The sequence below is a fragment of the Canis lupus genome, chromosome 17 (genome assembly GCF_048164855.1).
Source record: "Canis lupus baileyi chromosome 17, mCanLup2.hap1, whole genome shotgun sequence".
Taxonomy (NCBI): domain Eukaryota; kingdom Metazoa; phylum Chordata; class Mammalia; order Carnivora; family Canidae; genus Canis; species Canis lupus.
In genome coordinates this window covers 53,811,864-53,832,475 of record NC_132854.1, presented here as the reverse complement: position 1 = coordinate 53,832,475, position 20,612 = coordinate 53,811,864, and the positions used below count along the sequence as shown (strand labels likewise).

General features: G+C 40.8%; 1 protein-coding gene and 1 long non-coding RNA gene across 23 annotated transcripts in view; one reads left to right on the top strand and one right to left on the bottom strand.

Moving 5' to 3' along the window:
- LOC140608117 (uncharacterized) overlaps nt 1-20,612 on the bottom strand; it is an 88,136-nt gene that overhangs the window by 8,568 nt on the left and 58,956 nt on the right. For all 14 annotated transcript variants that reach the window (XR_012010110.1, XR_012010108.1, XR_012010104.1 and 11 more), the window contains 4 exons: nt 20,250-20,360; nt 18,655-18,893; nt 18,420-18,535; nt 16,172-16,363 (listed from right to left, as the gene is read on the bottom strand). This is a non-coding gene — a long non-coding RNA (uncharacterized lncRNA). The remainder of the gene's footprint in view (nt 1-16,171; nt 16,364-18,419; nt 18,536-18,654; nt 18,894-20,249; nt 20,361-20,612) is intronic.
- The window catches only part of ENOX1 (ecto-NOX disulfide-thiol exchanger 1), a 548,612-nt gene that overhangs the window by 511,884 nt on the left and 16,116 nt on the right, over nt 1-20,612 (top strand). For all 9 annotated transcript variants that reach the window (XM_072782960.1, XM_072782966.1, XM_072782958.1 and 6 more), the window contains one exon: nt 14,092-14,194. In XM_072782960.1, coding sequence (XP_072639061.1) covers nt 14,092-14,194 — 103 coding nt within the window. The remainder of the gene's footprint in view (nt 1-14,091; nt 14,195-20,612) is intronic.

Genomic DNA, 20,612 nt, shown 5'->3' with positions numbered 1-20,612 from the left:
TTTAGCGTTTAATTTTGTGTGTGGTGTTAGAAAGTGGTCCAGTTTCATTCTTTTGCATGTAGCTGACCAGTTTTCCCAGTACCATTTGTTGAAGAGAATTTTTCCCATTGGATATTCGTTCCTACTTTATCAAAGAAAAGATATTCGTTCCTGCTTTATCAAAGAAAGACCATATAACTGGGTTTATTGTGCCAGTACCATACTGCTTTGATTACTATAGCTTTGTAGTATATGTTAAAATCTGGGATCGTGATACCTCTAGTTTTGTTCCTTTTTTTCAAGTTGCTATCACTATTCAGGGTCTTTCATGGTTCTATACAAATTTTAGGATTCTTTTAGTTCTATGAAAAATGCTGTTGGTATTTTGGTAGAGATTGCATTAAATCTGTAGATTGCTTTGTGTAGTATGGACATTTTAGCAATATGTGTTATTCCAACCCATGAGCATGGGATGTACATTTATATCATCTTCAATTACTTTCATCAGTGTTTTTTTTCTTAAGATTTTATTTATTTATTCATGAGAGACACCGAGAGAGAAGCAGAGACATAGGCAGACGGAGAAGCAGGCTCCATGCAGGGAGCTCAATGTGGGACTCGATCCAGGGACTCCGGGATCACGCCCTGAGCCAAAGGCAGGCACTCAACCACTAAGCCACCCAGGCGTCCCTCATCGGTGTTTTATACTTTTCTGATTACAAGTCTTTCACCTCTTTCATTAAGCTTATTTCTAGGTATTTTATTCTTTTTGGCACAATTGTAAATGGGACTGTTTTCTTAATTTCTCTTTCTGCTGCTTCATTATTAGTGTATAGAAATGCAAGGTATTTCTACATATAGATTTGGTATCTTGCGATCTTATTTCATTTATCACTTCTGGTAGTTTTTTTTTTTTTTAAGTCTTTAGTATTTCCTGTATAAACTACCATGTTATCTGCAAATAGTATAAGTTTTACTTCTTCCTTACTCCATTTGGATGCCTTTTCTTTCTTTTTTCTTATGTGATTGCTGTGGCTAGAACTTCCCAATACTATGTTTAATAAAAGCAGTGAAAGTGGACATTCTTTTCCTGTTCCTGATCTTTGGGGAAAAGCTCTGTTTTTCACCATTGAATATGATGTTAGCTGTGGGCTTTTCATATGTGGCCTTTATTATATTGAGGTATGTTCCCTCTGAACCCGCTAGTTGAAGGCTTTTATCATGAATGGATGTTGTACTTTGTCAAGTGCTTTTTTTGCATCTATTGAAAATGACACTAGATTTCTATCTTTCTCTGACTGATTTATCACATTTATTTGTGAATATTGAGCCACAGGAATAAGTCCACTTGATCTTGGTGAATGATTTTTTTAATGTATCACTGGATTCGCTTTGCTAATATTTTGTTGAGGATTTTGCATCTATGTTCAACAGGGATACTGGCCTGTAGTTCTTTTTGTCTTTACCTGGTTTTGGTATCACGGCAATTCTGCCCTCCCAAAGTAAATTTGGAAGCTCTCCATCCTTTTTTTTTTTTTTTTGAAATAGTTTGATAAGAATAGATATTAACTCTTCTTTAAATATTTGCTAGAATTCATCTGTGAAGCTGTCTAGTCCTAGATTTTTGTCTCTTTGACTCCTGGATCTGGATTTTTGTTTCCTTCTCCAGATTTGAGAAGTTTTCAGCTATTATTTCTTCAAATAAATTTTTTTAAAAGATTTTATTTATTTATTCATGAGAGGCACACATACACACAGAGAGAGAGAGAGAGAGAGAGAGAGAGAGAGAGAGGCAGAGGCAGAGACACAGGCACAGGGAGAAGCAGGCTCCATGTAGGGAGCCTGATGTGGGACTCAATCCCAGGTCTCCAGGATCACACCCTCGGCTGATGGTGGTGCTAAACCGCTGAGTCACCCTGGCTGCCCTCAAATAAATTTTCTGCCCCCTTTTCTTTCTTTTCTTCTTTTGGGATCCCTCTATTGAGAATGTTATTATGCTTGATGGTGTTGCTGGGTTCCCTTAGTCCATTTGCATTTATTTATTTCTCTCTCTCCCATTCAACTTGTTTTCTATGACTCTGTCCTCCAGGTTGCTGATCCATTTTTCAGTTTCTTCTATTATACTACCTACTCCATCTATTGTATTTTGGGAGTTGGGGTACAGAGGAAGGAGTGAGAACCTTAAGCAGGCTCTCACCCAGCATGGAGCCCAAATGGGGCTCAATCTCATGACCCTGAAATCATGATCTAAGCCAAAATCAAATCAGGCGCTTAACTGACTGAGCCACCCAGGCACTCCCCAAATAGAGTATTTTTAATTTCAGTTATTGAGTTCCTCATCTCTAGTTGGTTCTTTTTAATATTTACTGTCTCTTTGGTAAGGGTCTCACTGAGGTCCCTCCACTCATTCCTCCAGTCTATGACCTTTAGTTTAAATTCTCTATGGGGCATGTTACTTCATTTAGCTCTCCTGATGTCATGCTGTTTTCATTTGGGACATATTCCTCTGTTTTCTCATTTCTTCTGACTCTCTGTTTCTGTGTGCTAGGAATGTCATCTACAACTACTACTCTTGAAAGTAGTGGCCTTATGAAGATGTCCTGTAGTGCCTTGAAGGCAATGCCCCTTCTTCACCAGAACCTCGAGTTTCAGGGGTATTTCCTATGTGTGTTGTGCACACTCCACTGTTGTGCCAGCGCTGCATTCTGCCTTCAGTCTCGTCACCCGCAATGGCTGTCTTTGCCTGTTGTGAGCAGGGTTTGGTCCCTATGTTGTTACCTGTTGTGAGCAGGGTTGGTCCCTATGTTATTTATTCTTCAAATAAATTTTCTTTTTTTTTTTTTAAAGATTTTATCTGGACCTGCCCTGGATGTGATTTGAATCAGACCAGCATTTGCTAGAGATACAGTAGCACTGCAGGGTGCTTTCCCTGAGAAGCTTTCATTGGTGGGTGGCGCCTGGAGCCTGCAGTCATACCCAACTACTGCTGGGGCTGTAGTTGGACTGCTTTATGTAGTTATCCTCCACTCACCCCCTGGGCAGGAGTCACTTTGGAGTGGTGCTGGCCCCTGCTAGGAGTGCTTGCACACTGCACTTTGAATGGACTCTGACCAAGGGTATATTGTGAAGGGCATGTCTGCAGGATAATTTAGGGGTGGGGCATGTAGTATTAGCAAATGTGTGGGTCTACTGTGAGATGTAAAGTGGACCTGCTTTATAAAACTCCTGCTGCAGGGCTGAGACCTGCAGCTGCCTGGATGGATGCAGGCAGGTTGGAAGAGGCAGATGGGCAGAAAGCAGCAGGTGCAGGGAAGGCAGTATTTATAAGGTATGCCCAGGTCTGCTTGTCGGAGGAGACCTGGAGCAGAGGCCTGGATAGAGGGGGCATGTCCACAGGAGAACATGAGGTGGGGCTCACTGTTAATAAGTTAGGTGGAGAGTTTGGAATGCTGCTGGTTCCCACAGGTGTCTGTGTTGGGGGGAGAGGAGGGGCAATGGTACTTTACAGCTCCTTTATTCCTGGAGAAGTCTCCCAACAATCCCTGGCCCTCCAACACATGCTCTGAGATTATTAAATAAATCTCTTTCTCTGATATACCCCAGGCAGTTTGCAAAATGCTGCTTCTGTGCAGGATTTCATGCTGATGGGCTGTGTTTGTGTTTGTGCTGTCTCTTTTAGGGCTTGGGCTCCATTTCCTCTAACCTTCCTCTCTCAGAGAAGAACCTGCTGACTTTTACAGTTCCAAGTGTTAGGTCCTTCTGATTGTAAGAACTCCTGAAATTACATCCCTCTGGTTTCCAAAGCCATATTGCAAGGATTTATCTTTCCTGTGTGAGTTCCCTGTGCCTGAGGTACCTGGTGTAATAGTCTTCTTCTCTCCCTCTTCACACCCACAGTGTCCCTCCATCCCTCCTGCATACAGTCTTGTGGGTCCATGTAACTCCCAACCATGTCTCTGTCTTTTCTTGCCTCTTCAATCAGCCTCCTCTTTACATTTAGTGGTGGAGAGTCTGTCCTGCCAGTCTTCAGGTCATTTTTCAGGTTATTTATACCGATGTGTTACCTAGTTGTTCAGTGGGACAAGATGAGCTTAGGATTGTCCTATTCCACCATCTTCTGTGGATATCCTTCTATTTTTAATTATTTGAGGAATCTCTGTATTGTTTTCCACAGTGACTGTACCAATTTGCCTTTCCACCAATGGTACATGAGGGTTCCTTTTTCTCCATATCCTCACCAACACTTGTTGCTTCTTGTGTTTTTGATCTTAGCCATTCTCACAGGTGTGAGGCGATATCTCATTGTGGTTTTAATTTGCATTTCTCTGATGATAAGTGATACTGAGCATCCTTTCATGTGTATTGACCATCTGTATGTCTTCTTTGGAAAGATATCTGAGGCATCTATTCAGATCCTCTGCTAATTTTTAAATATGATTCTTTAGAAGGTTTTTGGCATTGAGTTGTATAAGTTCTTTACATATTTGGGATATTAGGCCTTTACTGGATATATAATTTGCAAGTATCTTCTCCCATTCAGTAGGTTACCTGTTTTGTTTTGTTGATGGTTTCCTTCACTGTGCAGTGAAGCATTTTTATTTTGACATAGTCCCAATAGTTTATTTTTGCTTTTGCTTCACTTGCCATGAGAGACATAGCTATAAAAATGTTGCTAAGGCTGATGTCTGAGAAATTATTGCCTGTGTTTTCTTCTAGAATTTTTACATTTTAGATTTCAGGTCTCACGTTTAGGTCTTTAGTTCATTGTGAGTTTATTTTTTGTGTGTTGTGTTAGAAAGTGGTTCAGTTTTCCCAACACCATTTATTGAAGAGACTTTTTTTCTCCACTGTATATTCATGCCTCCTTTGTCATAGATTAATTTACCATGTAAATATGGGTTTATTTGGGGGCTCTGTATTCTGTTCCCTTGATCTCTATGTGTTTTTGTGCCAGTACAATTTTGAAAACTGTAGGTTTGTTGTATAGTCTGAAATCTGGAATTATAAAGTGTCTAGCTTTTTCCTTCTTAAGACTGACTTGGCTATTCCAGATCTTCTTGGTTCCATACACGTTATGAGTATTTGTTCTAGTTTTGTAAAAAAAAAAAAAAATGCTGTTGGATATTGCACTAAGTCTGTAGAGTGCATTGGGTAATATGGACATTTAAAAAATATTCTTCTAAATCAAAAACATGGAATATATTTCCATTTGTTTATGTCATCTTCAATTTTTTTCGTCAATATTTTAGTTTTCAGAGGATAGGTCTTTCACCTTCTTGGTTAAGTTTTTTATTAGGTATTTTATTCTTTTTGGCACAATTGTAAATGGAGTTGTTTTCTTATTTCTTCTTCTGCTACTTTGTTAGTATATAGAGATGCTACTGATTTGGGGGTATTATTTTTGTATTCTCTCAGTTAACTGAATTCGTTTATTACTTCTAGCAGTGTTTCAGTAGAATCTTAAAGATTTTCTGTGTAGTAGTACATCATCTGCAGTAACAGTTTAACTTCTTTACCAATATGGATGCCTATTTCTATTTCTTCACTGACTCCTGTGGCTAGAACTGTGTTGAATAAAAGTGGAGAAAGTGGACATACATGTCTTGTTCCTGATCTTAAAGGAAAAACTCTGTTTCTCCCCGAGTATGACTTTAGCTATGGGTTTGTTTGTTTGTTTGTTTGTTTGTTTGAGAGAGAGAGAGAGAGAAAGAGCATGTGCACAGGGGAAGGGATAGAAGGAAAGGGAGAAGCTCAAGCGTACTCCCTACTGAGCACAGAATCTGACTCAGGGCTCCATCTCCTGATCCTGAGATCACACCTGAGCTGAAGAGTTGGATGCTTAACCAAATGAGCCACCCAAATGCCCCAACTATGGGTTTTTCATAAATGCTCTTTACTTTATTGAGGTATGTTCCCTCTAAACCCACTTTGTTGAGAATTTTTATCATGAAATTTGAAGCTTGTCAAATGCTTTTTTGCTTTTACTAGGATACTGTAATTTTTATCTTTTGTTAATGTGGCTGATTTGTGAATATTGAACCATCCTTGCATCCCCAAAGTAAACCCCATTTGACTGTTATTAGTGATTTTTTAAATGTATTTTTGAGCATGGTACTTTCTTGAGGATTTTGCGTCTATGTCCATCAAGTACTAGTCTGTAGCTTTCTTTTCTGCGGTATCCTTGTTTGGTTTGGATACCAGGGTAATGCTGGCCTCAGAGAATACATTTGGAAGCTTTCCTTCCTCTTTTGATTTTATGGAATAGTTTCAGGAGAATATATATTAACTCTTACTTAAATGTTTGGTAGAATTCATCTATGAGTCCATCTGCTGCTAGTCCTCTACTTTTTGGTAGTTTCTTGATTCCCAATTCAATTTTGTTACTAGTAATTGGTCTGTTCACATTTTCTATTTCTTCTTGGTTCGGTCTTAAAAGATATTGTTTCTAGAAATTATCCATTTTTTCTAGGTTGTCCAATTTGTTGGCATATAATTTTTCACAGTATTCTCTTCATTGCCTTTTTATCTCTGTGATGGAAGATCTTTCTTCTCTCTCATGGATTTTACTTATTTGGGTCCTTTTTATCTCTTTTTTAAAAGATTTTATTTATTTGAGAAGGAGAGTGAGTGAAGGAGGCAGTACAGAGAGAGAAAGCAGCAAACTCTCCTGCTGAGCAGGGAGTCCAATGTGGGGCTCAATTCCCGGACACTGGGATCATGATCTGAGCTGAAGGCAGACATTTAACCAACTGAGACACCCAGAAGCCCCTCTTTTTTTTCTTGATGAGTCTGGCTAAGGGTTTATCAATTTTATCTTTTCAAAAAAAAAAAACAGCTCTTGGTTTCATTCATTCATTAAGTTTAGTCTCTGTGTTATTTATTTCTGCCCTGATCTTTATTATGTCCTTACCTCTACTCACGTTGGGCTTTGTTCTTTTTTCTAATTTCTTTAGACATAAGGTCAGATTGTTTGAGTTTTTTCTTGTTTCTAGAGGCCAGCCTGTACACTGTTTCCTTCTTAGAACTGTTTTTCAATGCATCCCAAAGATTTTAGACTACTGTGTTTTCATTTTTACTTGTCTCTATGTAATTTTTTATTTCTTCTTTGATTGCTTCACTGACCCATTGGTTGTTTATTACCCTGTTGTTTAGCTTCCATGTGTTTATGTTTTCCCCAGGGTTTTTCTTGTGATTTATTTCCAATTGCATACTATTGTTGTCAGAAAAGATTCAGAGTATGACTTTAATCTTAAATTTGTTGAGACTTGTTTGTGACCTAACAAAATCTATTTTGGAGAATACTGCTTGTGCACTTAAGGAAAAGAATGTGTTCTCTTGTTTTTGAATTTTTAAGATTGTATTTGAGAAAAAAAATATTGTATTTGAGAGGGAATGAGAAAAAGAGAGAGAGAGAGAGAGAAAGCAAGCATGAGCTATGCAGAGAAGCAGAGGGAGGGGAGAAGCAGGTTGAGCTTTTCCCTGCTGAGCAGGGAGCCCAACACAGGGCTCAATCCTGGAACTCCAAGATCATGACCCAAGCCAAAGGCAGACACTTAACTGAGCCACCCAGGTGCCCCAAAAATGCATATTCTCTTGTTTTTGGATGATATTCTGTATATATTATTATGTCCATCTGGTCTTAGGTAACATTCAATGACACTGATCTTTATTGGTTTTTCTGCCTGGATAATATCCATTGATGTGAGTGGGGTGTTAAAGTCCCCTACTATTATTGTATTACCATCAGTGTCTCTCTTTATGTTCACTAACATTGCTTTATGTATTTAGGTGCCCCAGTGTTGGGTGTGTAGATATTTACAACTGTTATAGTCTCTTGTTGCATGGATCTCTTTATCATTATGGAATGCCCTTGTCTCTTGTGAAAAGTCTTTGTTTTAAAGTCTATTGTCTATTGTTGCCCCAGTTCTGTTGGGGGTTTTTTGCTTTGATTTGCATGGTAAATGTTTTTCTATCCCCTTCACTTCCATTCTATATGTGTTCCTATCTTCTGTAGGTAGGAGGTAAGTCTCTTATAGACAGCATATAGGTGGTCTTGATTTTTTTATACATTGTACCACGCTGTGCTTTTTATTGGAACATTTAGGCCATTGACATTAATTGACAGATACGTACTTGTCACCTTGTTGTTTGTTTTCTGGTTGTTTTTGTAGCTCTTCTGTTTCTTCTCTTGGTCTTTTTGTGATTGATTAGTTTCTATAGTGTTGTTTGGCTTCTCTCTATTTTTTGTATATCTCTTACAGGTTTTGGGCTTGTGGTAACCAAGAGGTTTATATATAATGTCCTAAGTAACTAGCAGTCTATATTAATCTGATGGTCATTTAAGTTCAGGCCCATTCTTAAAGAAAAGAAAAAAATTTTTTCCCACTTTGCTTCCTGTTTTACTCCCTTCTCCATATTTTATGTATATCTTGTCATATATCTTTTTATTTGTATTTTATTACATCTCATATGACCATTTCTTTTCCACTTAAAGAAGTCCCTTTAATATTTCTTGTAAGGTTCACTTAGTGGTGATAAATTCCCTTATCTTTTGTCTAGGAAACTCTATTTCTCTTTCTCTCTCTCTCTCTCTCTCTCTCTCTCTCTTTCAAATCTGAATCATAATCTTGCCAGGTAGAGTATTTTTAGTTGCAGGTTTTTCCCTTTCAGCACTTTCAATATACCACACCCCTGCATTCGGGCCTGCAAAGTCTGCAAAAAACAAACAAACAAACAAAAAAATTTAGCTGACAGTCTTTGCATGTTTTCCTTTGTAGGTAACTTTTGCTTTTCTCTTGCTGTTTTAAAATTCTCTTTACCTTTGACATTATGTGTCAGGGTGTGGAGCTCCTGGAGTTCATCTTATTTGAAATGCACTATGCTTCTTGGACCTAGATGTCTGTTTCCTTCCCTAGGTTAGGGAAATTTTTGGCTATTATTTCTACCCCCTTCTCTCTCTCTCTCCTGCAGGGACTCCTAGAATGCAAATGTTTGTTTGCTCCATGTTGTGATCCCTTAACCTACTGGATTTTTTAAATTTTTATCCTCTTTTGCTCTTCAGCTTGTGTGCTTTCCATTACCCTTTCAAATCACTGATACATTCTCCTGCATCTGATAATCTACTGTTGATTCCATCTACCATTTTATTAGTTATTGTGTTCTTCGATTCTGATTGGTTCTTTGTTATAGTTTCATTTCTATCTCTTTATTGAAGGCCTCACTGGATTTTTCTACTCTTCTCTCTAGCCCAGTGACCATTTTTATGTTCATTACTTTAAACTCCTTATCAGGCATATTGCTTATCTCCATTTCAGTTAGTTCTTTTTGTGAGGCTTTGTACTGTTATCTTGGAGCACATTCCTCCATCTCCCCATTTTGCTTAACTTTCTGTTTCTGTGGATTAGATGAACAGTTACTTCTCCTAAACTTGAAGGAATCATCTTGTATATGGTTATCCTCTGTGTCCTTGGTGATGTTTGCTGGTTGGCTTGAGCTGTGGCTGGCACAGGCTATGGGTTCGAGGGCTTTCCACATAGGGGGCACCCTGACTGGACAGCTTAAGCTGAAATGAGCACAATCTAAGGTATTCAGGGAACTCTGTGCAAGTGGTATCCTGGCAGGGTGGCTGGAGCCAAAGCAGTGTGCTTGCTGGGAGTTCTCTGAGTTGTCTACACAGAGAATGCCCAGATAGAATAGCTGAAACTAAAGTGCAGGTGCAGGCCAGGGGGACCTGGCACAGAGGGCACATTGGCAGGCTAGCTGAAGCTCAAGTGAATGTAAACTGGGATGTTCCAGGACTCTCAGCACAGAAGATGTGCTGAAGGAGTAGATGGAGTTGAGGCAGGGTATAGGCCAATAGGTTTTCCAGGCATTCTGTGCAGGGGGCACCCTGACAGGACAGCAAAAGCTAAACTGGACACAGGATAGTGTGGTCCCTGAACTGACTACACAAAATATCCCCTGGCAGGCCGGCTGAAGCAGGTGCGAGCCAGTTTGTCCTGGAGCTCTCCACACTGAGGGCAACCCCAGGATGACGGCTGTACCTAAATTAGGTGCCAACTGGGATGTCTCTGGGGACTTATTGCAGGGGGCTCCCTGGCCAGGCAACTGGAGCCAAAGCCAGTTTGGGTAGCAGTGTTTTGTGGTGCTCTGTACAGGGGTGCCCTGATGTGATGACTGGAACAGATACAGGCATGGGCTGAGGGCCCTGGCAGGGCAGTTGTCGCTCAAGCAGATGTCAGACGAAAGGTTCTATAACACTCTACATCGGAGGTGCCCTAGCAAGCCATCTGAAGCCAAAGTGGTGGGGGTTTTGAATGTTCTGGTGCTTTCTGTTGCAGCCTTGGCATGAAGGCTAGGGCTGTGGTGAATGCTAACTAAACGTGTTCTAGTGTGCAGCGCCCTGTGGCTGCCTTGGTGGGCTGGCTGGTACTGGTGTGGGCTCGGGATCCAGAGCTCACGGAGGTAGTAGGCCAGTGAGGCCACTTGGACTTTGCATCATTCAGTGCTTTCAAGGTGTGTGGGATGGGTAGTGAGACTAGATGGTGTTTATCAGCCCCTCCTACCCACAGAGCACTCCAGCAACTACCCCTACCATTTGGCAGAGTTCTAGAGCTGGATTTTCTATAGGCTAGTTGCTATTTTTAAACCATGGCTTTTGGGATCCCTGGGTGGCACAGCGGTTTAGCGCCTGCCTTTGGCCCAGGGCGTGATCCTGGAGACCCGGGATCGAATCCCACGTCAGGCTCCCGGTGCATGGAGCCTGCTTCTTCCTCTGCCTGTGTCTCTCGCTGTGTGCCTATCATAAATAAATTTTAAAAAAATTAAAATAAAAATAAAATAAAAAAATAAACCATGGCTTTTTTCTGTGCCCCAGTGCATCTGAGGCTGGTGTTTGCCCAGGGGTCCTGGGACTTGCTGAGGTGGCCAGCCAGCTATGGTGACTGGACTAGATTCTGGTCTCTGCTTTTAAGGTGGAGGGGGGAGCGGAAACCATCTTGTTCTCCAGTCTCTGGGACCCAGAGAGTGTTCCCATAGCTCTTCCACCATTTGGTGGAGTTCAAGGGCTGGCTCTTTTATATGCTAGTCACTCTTTTTAAGCAATGGCTTTTTTTCTGTGTCCAATTTGTGAGGAATCAGTTCCAGGTCCTTCAGTTCTTTCCCTACCCACTGCCAGTCACAGCGTGGGGGTAGGCGCTCCCTTCTTTACCCTCTCACTGCTCTCTCTTCCCATTCTCTCTCTTGTTATGTAGAAGCTGTTCAGTCAGGCCTTAGTTGTTCTTCAGGAGGAATTGTTCTATCAATAAGTATAATGTGGGGTGTTCCCTGGAGGAGGGAAGTTCAGAGTCTTCCTATGTTGCCATCTTGCCAGAACCTCCAAGTCTGCACCTTGGTATCACCAAGCCTGCGACTGGCTTAGGATCCAGGGCACTTGGTCAGTAGTAATGCTTTTGAGTGGACACAGGTTGGCCCATGTCACTAATGACCTGGTGGACCCAGGTCTCCCGGTGCACTTGGACACACCTTGCACTATAATGGAAACGAGAATTTTCTTACAACCTTCCAACACTACTTGGAGCCTGCCTGACTGCCTTCTTTAGGCCCTGTACCACTTCCCAAGATAGTTCTGGGCCCTGGGGAAGGAGGCAGAAAAGCACCACCATATCCACCCCGGGCAGAACCCACAGTTACCACTGGGGCCCTGGCCTCGTGGACTGCTGTTAAAGCCTTAAAGAGAGGGGTGTCTGCTTCACAGTCACTGACAGTGACCATGTAGGAGAACATCACTTGTGGTCAGCAGAGCACATGCTGCAATAGTCGATTTCTAAGATATTTTCCAGGACTCATCTCTCTTTCCGTCCCCATTTACCCAACCCTAAGTCGTTATCAAAGTAAGAGTCAGTGGTAAGCCCTTTCTGGCTCCCTGGAGAATTTGTTGTGACCTGCTCAATGTCCCCTTCCAGCTTTGAATATGGGACAAGTGCCTGATAAGACCCTTGAGCCGTCTCTGTCTATTCTTCCCCTGTGACTGTTCCTCACATACTAACAGCCTTCCCTCCATGGTCCTTCTCCCTTACTAAACCTGGATCCTCAACTGGGTGATGGCTCCAGGACACCACTCAGTTTTGTCAGTTAATGTGGGCCTGATGTCTGATAAACTCTTCTCAGTAATTTCATTTGGCTCCAATTACCATCCAGACTGTGAACAGATCACCTTTTCTTGGGAGGTACTGTTTCCATTCGCCCCTCAGGTTCATTATCTCTTAAATGATACTATCATCATTCTAGGTAATATCTTCCATCTCTTTCCTCCTAGACCTCTTCTAGCTCTTAAAACACATCCCTATTTTATTTAATTACAGTGGGAATTCCTATACCTTTCCTCTAACTCCTCTTCTGAGCTCCTCTACATAAATCACTGTTTGTTTGGTTTTAAACTTCTGAATTGTGTTTTTCCTTCTGGGGTGGTTCCCAAGAATCTGCCCTTTTTAAAAAAACATTTTATTTACTTATTTATGAGAGGCATAGAGAGAGGCAGAGACACAGGAAGAGGACGAAGCAGGCTCGCTGCAGGGAGCCTGATCTGGGACTCAACCCCAGGATCACACCCTGAGCCAAAAGCAGACGTTCAACCAACAACACTCCCCAAGATCCCTTTTTAGATATATAAGAACATCTTTCATCTCTAATGGTCTTTTATGTCCAGCTGTCTCCAGCCTCACTATATGGACCATTCCTTAAACCCTTCCTGACAACTGTCTCATGGGTATATGCCCACTATCAGCCTCAGGCCTCACTAGTACCCTCTTAGCCAACCAGCATCTTCCTCTGATCTATCTTTATCTTACACCCATCTTCATTTCTTACTCCAACTTCAGCAGGTAAGTCTGACCTTTAGACAAACCTCCAAAATGCTCACCAAATACTGCCGATTGCAATTTCTTAGAAGAGTGTTCATTCCTGGCAATTTTTAATTACCCCAGATTTACAAAGTAGCAGCTCAGAGGTTAAATTCAGCTCATAGAACTTTTGTGATTGACACACACTGAAGTTATTTTTTTCTTTTATTTGAATGCCTTCAGATGGAGTTTGTGCTTTTTATTTCCTAGATGTCCTTTATCTGACCAATTTTTATTTGTATTAACTGGATCAATATCTATCCCTATAATCAGTTCTAGTCCTGATAACAACTGCCAAACCTTTTGCCCAGACCTTCTAAGTTCTCCTTCGCCCCACCCTACTACTAATCTCTAGAACATCTAGCCTTGTGGTATCATCTGATAGAGTATCCTCAACTGTTTGCTCAATATGCTCATCCTTCTTTGATAACTTTCAGTGAGAAATCTTCCTCTGAAACTCAACTACCCTAATGATTCTATCCCAAATATGTATGTCTCTGATCATTACATTTGATTTTCTATTATCTCATTCTCCATTTTGAGCCCTAATACCAGGTCTGGGAGAATAGGAGTCAAATATTTTTCTTTGACTCTAAATAAAAAAAGACCATAGAACTAAAAATAGTTCAACTTCAGTGTTCCACATATTATTGGTTTGTTGTATAATTCTTCATTTTTAGTTTCCAAAGAAAAGAATTTCTCAACCTTCGCTTTATCTACCTTTCACAGTTGTGTATAAGGACATATACTTATTCAACGTAAACACTTCTAATAACAATCCTATCTCACCTTCCCAATAGGCCCTATTTCCGCCAAACACTCATACAAGTTACTAGCATAGTATTATAAATCAGTTTTGTGCATGTTTTGGGAGAAGTTTTTTATATTTGAAATAAAAACATGTTAAAGTAGCTATAATCAAATATTTTTTGCTAACAGAGTTTAATCAAAACATGAACAAAAGATAATTTATGCCAAATTTGCCACTTTTGCATAGTTACTTGGTTTTCTGGGAGTAACAGCCAGGAGGCTAAATTTTAGTATTACTTTCTATTTTTGGGCACATAGATCAATTACTTATAAAAGCTGATGTTCAGTTATAAATGGAAGTGATGACCTTTTTTTTTTTAGAGTTGAAAAGACCTGGTGGCTTTTATTGAAATGTACAAAATCTACATGCATTCCTATATGGTTTCTGTTTTTAACTTCATAGGAAATCAATGTGTTGACAGTCGCACTGGTCAACCAAGACCGAGAAAACAATATTGAAAAAAGAAGCCAAGGCTTAAAATCAGAGAAAGAAGCTCTGCTCATCGGTAAGGAAATTGTTTTCCTCATCTATTTATCTTAAATAATATTTAACGTTGTCAAGAACATATTATACTTAAACTTCAAATTAGGGACATAAAAACCAAAGGGTTTTGCTATACTGTAATCATGTAAAGTAGTTGGTTGTACAACATAAAACTCATTACAAGAAGACAGATTATTTTGCATCTCAGATGTTACAAATCTGAATTCCAAACTTTGGACACACCACTTCCAACTGATGGCCACGTTGTGTCCAGTCCAAAAGTTCCAAATCAAGCCAGATCCCCAGACTCAAGAGAAGCTTCATCCTGAGGTCAGCCCTGTAATGTTGATGATATAGGGACATCTGGACTACCACTGCTATGCTAATCCAGGCTTCCCTGCCCAAGCTTGGATTCATTTAACCAAGATAAATAAAACAACCTGGCCACTAAGGAAGGGGAAAGAAAGGAAAAATTTATTCTTTATTTGCCCCACAAAATACATCTAGGTTGGTTGTTTTGTTTTGTTTTTTTTGGTCTGGACCAAAAACAAAGCTCTAAATGGTCTCTTTTGAGAGTCCTCATGAGCAGATTGAGAACGAGTACTTATTCTCACAAGGAAGAGTTCTTGATGAGGATAGGCTGATGATGTGTCTGGGAACCCACTTTAGAAGTATGTTTAAGAGTTATCTCCAAAGTCCTCGCTCTTGAGAAGGAGAAGCTGTCCTCCTCAGTCTGTAATGCACAGCATTGATACAAGCTGCGCCTTGGCACTGACCCTGGCGTGGGGTTCCAAGTTTAAACTGGCTCTTCCTTGGCACAGTTAAGAGTGAAGAATGAGGCTGTTGTACATGTGAGACAAATTGTTCTTCTATAGTTGATATTCTGGCAGAAGTAGCACCTGGTTGCATTTTTTAAATAATGCATGCACTCACCTCAAAATGACAGTATGCCAGGGCCTGTAGAAGCTGGCACAGGAGGAATTAAATTGAAGATAGTCCAAACTTCATCCATCATATATAGATTTTTCAACTACAGGGTTATTGAATATGACATCAACTTAGAGATACTCTAAGGAAAACCAATTATTTTTTCTCTCTGATGATATACAGCTGTAATAACATGCCATGCACAAGTTTCATAAGACATGTTGATGTGTTATCAGTTCCAGGAACCCAAAATGAACCCATATGTAGTTGGCAACCAGATTTTTCTTCTTTTGGAAAACATGTCAAACTCTGACAACTGTTTCTGTTTTGCTCAGTGTGACAAAGTTGTGAGGTCCCCCATGATTTTAGGGTATGAACAAAAGCACATGATGATCAGCAGTAAACGTCCCCTCTTTAAGCATGAGTAATACCATTTGAAGCTTTAAAAAATGGGAATGAATCTCACTAAAGATTGCTTCTCCTTGTATGTTCTACTTGGAGAACACAGTTCACTTACAGTGTCTCCTAAATAGTTACTACACACACACACTTTTTTTCAGCTATTTCAAAATTTAAGAAATGACCTACTTTACACACCACAGGTTAATAGGAGTAGATAGGAGGTTACCTTTATAACATGAGGTCCTTTAGTATTAAAAAATTCAAGTGTACTAGAAAAAATTTAGTAAGTTAGAATCTTTAATAAAAAGTAGGCACAACCAATTCTGAATTTTCCAAGATTTTCCCTCTCATTTTTGGTCTTTTGAACTGGTTTACCTATATTAGCATTTGACACTCCTTTTGATCAGTATATGACAAAGTTTAGGTAGAATGGAAGCTAGAAACTCAAGTCTTTTATTGAAATAAACTTGGGAGGTTTTTTCCCCCTTCATTACCTCTATACCTTGGTATTTTATCTTATTCAACCTTAATGGAGGTTTTATTTTTTTTAATACATTTATTTTTTATTGGTGTTCAATTTACCAACATACAGAATAACATCCTTAATGGAAGTTTTAAATGAGATGTGATTTCCTATCCAGACCCTCCCCACAAATACCGAGGTACTTACCCTTTGGTAGTCACAGAGAGAATTATCATTCAGAGGAACTCTGAGGTTGAAAAGAGTTTCCAAGACTGGCAAATGGATCCTGCCATTCGGTATGCCTCTCTGCTAATTGCGTTTGGCCATTCGTCCTTTGTAGAACGCTGAATGTTGGGACCAAAAAGACTTCTCATGCAGCTTCTGGAATCTAGATGAGGGCTGTCACAAGGACAGAATGACAGAATATGGGTCCCAACCTGCTTTGGACCAGGCCAGACAGAGAAAGGAGTTTCTGGTGCTGGGGCTACTCTTTTCTGAAGAATACTTGTAAGCAGAATGACACTGTGAGTTCCCCTGGACTTCTGATATATCTAGAGAGGTCAGGAATACTCTTTGCAATGTCCCCGGAATCTTCCCTCAGAATAATTAAGCACATAGAGGGTAGAGAGGGCCTGCTGTAAGTCAGCCTCGAAGGCCAGCAACCCAGCAGAAATCTCCCTTGAACTGGAAATAATTAGCAAAACTTTCATCCCCTCTGGGTACCTATAGTATATGCCATATGCAAATATATTCAGATAACACCCTCTTGGGACACACAAATGTTATATAAAAATGCACAGTGGCATAAATCTTGACTTCCCGGAAGAGAAGCCAGGAGTGAGAAATAAGCTATCCAAATCTGGAATACAGAGAACATAAAACTGAGGCTAGAACTTTCTAAACCACAAGCAATCCCAATTATTTGTGATTACTGTTATACTAATCTATCTGGGCAAGAGTAGGTATTCTTCTACACATTCTATTGTCCCTTTTTAAAGAACTGGAGTCTGTAAGATATAAGGCAGGTAAACCTAACAGAAGATTGGTGGGATTCCATAGATACTATTGGGGTTTTGTAGATTTGGATCCTGAGTCCCTTGAGAGGTCAGCCATTCTGCCAAACTTTCTGCTTGAGATTAATGGGCACCAAGTACTATCTTCCAACTCGGCCCTTAGAAAGCACTTTATTATTGTGATTTCTGGATTATTTTATAACCAATGCTTGGAAAGAGAGGTTAACATATTTTTTACAGAGGGCAATGCAGGGTACTATTTTACAGCTCACAGCTCTGTAGTAATTACACATTAGGTCAGTGATGTTGCCTAGTGTCTAGGCCAAAGCTCCTTGTCCACTTCACATATGGCCTACACATTGGATTTGGCAGGCACTGAACCTGTATGGAACAGAAACTTTGGAAACCACTGGCTACTGTTATGAAGAATGGATAAAAAAAAATTTCTATTGATAGCATCTCTTCTGAGTTTTTTCCTAACACTTTAACTCTGGGTCTGTATCACTCACTCCATGTTCTCTTTCTTTTTCAGTAATTCTAATACAGTAGATTTCCAATCCTAGCAGCCCTGACTGGCACACTGTCAATGCTAGTCATCACTGTAAATCCCATCCAGATATAGTCCAAACCTTCTCAACAACTTTATTTATAAAAAGTATCTGTTCTTCAAAATTCCCCCAGGCCCCGTTACTCTTAATGATAAGTCAAACTACAGATCACCCTGATTCCTCTACAGATCAGGACATACATATTACAGATACATATTACTAGGAACCAGCTGCTTCCTGTCAAACCCCCCCACTTCTATCACTATCACCCGTTCATGCATCTGTGCACAACTAGTCTCTATCTGAGCGAGAATGTTCCCCCCTAATACATGGGTATTAGGAAGCAAATGAAAGGAACGTGGAGAAATGCACTTAAAGAAGGTTAAATGGTGATGTTTTGGTGTTTTTCAGTGAATGGAGTTGAGGCTACATTTAGGCTGCACCTGAGAAAAGTAATCTGGAAAGTGTGTGCTTCTCTGAAAGCTACTGACCATAAAGAATGAGTCATTGACCTAAATCTTGTTTCCAAGACACAAATGTCCATATCAATAAATCAACAAACATTTGTCAAGAGCCTGCTATAAAAATTACCAGGCTTCATTCTGGGAAAGAATCGTCTGGGCAGCCTGTTTAAAAGGCGGACTCTCTGGCCCCACATACACAGATTGTGTTTATTGTAAAACTAACATCCAGGGTGATGCTTGAACAGGCAGTAATGGGACCAGGCTCTACGAACTACTGGCCTGCCATAGGTCCAAACCCGTGTTCACCGATGCTAGTGATCAGATCGTCTCTTCCCTCAAGAAGTTCATAGACTAGTGAGAAAGACAGCACCTAATGACAATGAAATATGGTTTGTACTAAAATCAGAAACACAAAGAAAGGACTACTTACGCTAAAGATGCCTTGTTGGAAGAAAGGACGGTTGAACGAGTCCTAAAGGATGCACAGAATTTCTCCAGATAGATAAGGGAGTTGTCAAGGCCCATTCAGACACAAGGAACAATGTACTGAAAGGACCAGATGTAGTGTTAAGGGTTTAGTTAAAGTAAGACCAACAGACAGACATTTTTTATTTTTTCTTTAAATTAAAAAAAAAAAAACTAAACAAGATCAGTATCATACTCACCAGATTAGCAGAACAAGCTGCTTTTCTGGACAATTAAAGCGTTTTAGAATCCCAATGCACTGAGAAGCGTAAGACCAATCCCAGTGTTTGATCCATCTTCCACCGCTTACTCACAGCCTCTCCCCAATTCCCATGAACGCTTTAGCACTGTGCAGACTCCTGGCTTAGGGGGAAGCCCAGATTTCACACGGCATCGCCCCTGCTGTCTCTCCAGTTCAGTGTCCAGGAAGCCTTGTAGGCTGCAACATGAAACAAGAACAATTCAGGCTGCCTCTGGCCAGGCCTCTGTTGGTTACCAGCAAGACACAACTGTCTAGAGGGACAGCTGCTCCTCTGCAGAGCCAAGGTTCCCAGGACTCCCTGGGAGGCCCGCTTGCCCAGTAAGCTGCCAGGCCTCAGGGTTTTCTAAACTTCCTGGGAGACAATCAGCCACTGTGGATGTAGTGATAAGCTCATCTCGGCCAGAACTTTCCAAGCTGACAGTCTGGAGTGAAACTGCACATAGCCTGAGGAAGGGGGGTATATTCTGCTGGGATTCCATCTGACCAAAATGAATATACAAACTGGTATTTTATTCGTAACAGATAACCAATAAAATGTTTTAAATAGGAGGCCACCAGAGAAAAAAAGACGGGAGAGGGGTGGGTTGGCCCTGTGACGAACCACAGTGCCTGATAATCTCTAAACAGCCTTCAGCAAGGGAGGCCCATTCTGAGCACTGGCGGATGCAGGCATTGGATTCACGACAAATCACATATCCACTGTGGATCTAATTTCTCGTGTCATATAAAGTTAGGAGGTCTGATCAGACGGTCCTTTTCAACTCACTATTCTGTAATCTAGGAGGGCTGTTACGAAAGCTGCGCTGCCCCTTACGTGGTGATATTACACGTAAGCAGGTGCTCATACCCTGAGCATATTAACACGAACTCTGCTATCTCACACCTTTAAAACAAAAGAGAAGGAAAACTTGTCTTGACTCCAACAGCTATTTCCCTGCTCCCCATGCAAACCTAACTTCTCCAAAGACCTGTCTACACTCACAGCCTCCACTCCAGTATGGCTCGCACCCTCACACGGAAGCAGTTCTGTTAGTGTGATCAGAGACCTTCACACTGCCAATCTCAACCCTTCCATTTGTCATCTGCACTTTACACAGTTGACTCCTCACACCTTCTGAGCAGAAATACTTTCTTCTCTTAGCTATCATGACACCATTCTTTCTTATGGATCACGCCCATTGATGAGTTTTCCTCAGCTTAACCTCTAACTTTTGTGCTGCTTCAGGGTTCAGTCTTGAGGACGCTCCTCTACCTACGTAATCTCACTGAGCATTTTTATTCAAATCCCTTTTTATTGCCACTGACTCACAAATTTGTACCCTCTCCAATTGCCATTTGGTATCCTCATTTAGATCCAAATGGACATCTCCAATGTAATAGGGCCAAAACCAAACTCTTGATTCCCCCTTTTCTCTGCCCGAATATGATCCTCCCCTCATAGTCCTGTCTGAGAAAATGGTCCCACCCAGTTGCTCAGGCCAAATACTGAGGACTCCTCCCCGCCAACACTCACATGCATTCCATCAGCCCTACCTTCAATGCCCTCTCCTCTTTGGTTGAAATCACTACTTAGCACTTCAGGTCCTGTGCAGACACTTCTAAATGGTCTCCCAGTTTCCTTTTCACCTACTCACCAAACAGTAGCTGGAATAAAAATTTTAAAATGTAATTCAGATATATCACGCCCCTACTTAGAACTCTTCTGTTGGTTTCCTGCTATGTTTAGGATTTAATCCATACCCCTTACTCTGCCATAATACATGGCCCTACATGATCTGGCTCCCCACCTACCTCTAGACGCATGCTGTACCACTCTCCAGCCATGGTGGTTCCTGCCAGTTCATTTCCACCTCAGGTCTCCTGCACATTCTGTTGACTGTACCTGAAATCACCTGT